Source organism: Myotis davidii, unplaced genomic scaffold (assembly GCF_000327345.1).
Source record: "Myotis davidii unplaced genomic scaffold, ASM32734v1 scaffold826, whole genome shotgun sequence".
NCBI classification, from domain to species: Eukaryota; Metazoa; Chordata; class Mammalia; order Chiroptera; family Vespertilionidae; genus Myotis; species Myotis davidii.
This window is the reverse complement of record NW_006297142.1, coordinates 518,432-520,357: the sequence shown is the minus strand read 5'-3', so window position 1 is coordinate 520,357 and position 1,926 is coordinate 518,432. Positions and strand designations below refer to the sequence as shown.

General features: G+C 58.4%; 1 protein-coding gene across 2 annotated transcripts in view; it reads left to right on the top strand.

Annotated features, from left to right (window-relative positions):
• The first annotated feature begins 1,341 nt into the window (after positions 1-1,341).
• TMEM258 (transmembrane protein 258) overlaps positions 1,342-1,926 on the top strand; it is a 4,123-nt gene continuing 3,538 nt past the window's right edge. Inside the window, exon 1 of one of the 2 annotated variants that reach the window (XM_006772746.2) lies at positions 1,342-1,449. In XM_006772746.2, the coding sequence (XP_006772809.1) occupies positions 1,447-1,449 (3 nt within the window). In that variant the 5' untranslated portion in view covers positions 1,342-1,446. Of the gene's footprint in view, positions 1,450-1,508; positions 1,602-1,926 lie in introns of those variants that run through there. The other variant, XM_006772747.2, reaches the window with a different exon arrangement.

Genomic DNA, 1,926 nt, shown 5'->3' with positions numbered 1-1,926 from the left:
CTGGGAACCAGCTGGAATTGTAAGAAATTTAATCATGCTCTGTGCACCGTGACTGCTGTATTCTGAGTAAAGGCGGCCGTTCTAACGGGGCTGGCAGCCGCGAGTGGGACCTGTGCTCACCAGGCAACGCAGCCCGCCCTCCCCATCGTGGAAAGGTGAACGTCTTTGCTGCAGAAACCAGAATCGCCCGCCCTTGGGAGACCCCAGCCCTGTCGCACACCTGCAGCCTGCTTCCCCGCCCAGCTGGCTACTCCACCGGGGACCCAATGTAAGCAGCTGGCCTATGGGGGGTGCAGAGCAGGTCTTGGTGGCTGACCTGCTGTGTTCTCCCCATACCCCCGGCAGGACTGGAATACATGCTCATATATGACTCAATCCGTCTCTGCTTAAATGGCTCAAGCAGTGGCAGGCGGCGCGGATCCACGGACCCCCCGGTTACAGATCCCTGGGCTATGCATCTATTTGTTCTTTTTCCGGAGAACCCCAACGCAGACAGCAGCCCTAAGAATGGCAGTGATGGCTGCTCCTACCTCGATGCTGCCAGGAGGTCTAAGTCTTCCCCTTGTCTGCTCGCTCCACCACCGAGTCCCCAACGGGAACTCCATGGCTCCCACCCACCCCAGGCCCTGACCTGGTCACCCCGCCCTGGGTTTCTGTGGTTCAGGCCCCTTCACACCTAAAAAAAAACACCCACCACTCTCATAATTATTTTTGCTCCTTCCATCCAAACCTGTCCTTTCATCCACTTAAAAGAGCTTTGTGTGTGTCATCACGTACCCACGGCGGTCTGTGTCCAACACCCGGCGAACTATTACACCAGGCCTTCCAATGGCCCCCCTTCTCCCCTCCCAGGTCCTTTCGAAAAGCATCATTGACCCGGCGGCGTCCCTTCTCGTGAAGTGCAAGCACCTCGCCGGGCACTAGGGCCTGGTTCCCCACCCCCCGCCGCCGGGGCCCCCAGGAGGCCCTGATGCCTGGGTTTCACTTCTGATTTAATTGGCCTGAGCATTGGGGTTTTTAAAAGCTCCCCAGGTAATTCTAATATGCTGCCAAGGTTGAGAGCCATGATACTAAAATTTGTAAATTGGTTGTTGGTTTAAAATGAAGTAGGAGGAGTTGGTGGGTGGATTCAGGGGAGAGCATGGGCCTGTAGGGTTGTTGGTGGAACAAGGTGCACCGCTCGGCCCGCCTTTCCCTCACGGCAAACAGCCCCGGCTAGGTGAACGCACTCCCTCGGCGACCCTTCCTCACCCTGCTCCACCGCTGGCCCTCACTCCACCCAAGGCCCTCGCTGGCCCCAGCTCCCGCTCACCCGAAACAGGCGGACTACAAGTCCCACAATGCCGCGCGCGCGGGGCCACTTCCTCTTCCAGCCGCGCAGCGCGCCGGCTTCCGCCGACGTGTTTTTCCGGTGGCGGAGTGGCAGGTTAACCAGAGCCCGGCAAAATGGTGAGAAGGGTGAGAGGGGTGATGGGAGTTAGGAACAGGGCTGTGAGGAGCCCTCGGCCCGTCCCGCACCCCTTTCTCTCGCGGAGGCCTCGGAGGCCCGGGATCCAGGCTCCCACAGCCTCCCGCTCGGGCCATGGACTCCTTAGGCTGAGGTTTTGATCTCGCCCGTTTTAAGGGGGCGGCGGGAGGCGGGGGGCGTGAGGTGCATTTAAAGAAAAGTCTCTATTGTTGAAAGTATTACATATGTCCCCCCTTTTCCCCATTGACCCCCCGCCCCGAGGTGTGGCCTGGAGGTCAATTTCTCCCAGTGATCCTACAACAATCAAGGCTTAACTACAACAAGACTGTGCACAAAGCCCACAAAGGAGTGCACCAAGAGTGTCCACCTCAGGTAATTGGGGAGGCTGAGCCACTGGGCCCTATAGGACACCTAGCACACAAAGCCACTCTACCAACACAGGGAAGCATAAAAAATGC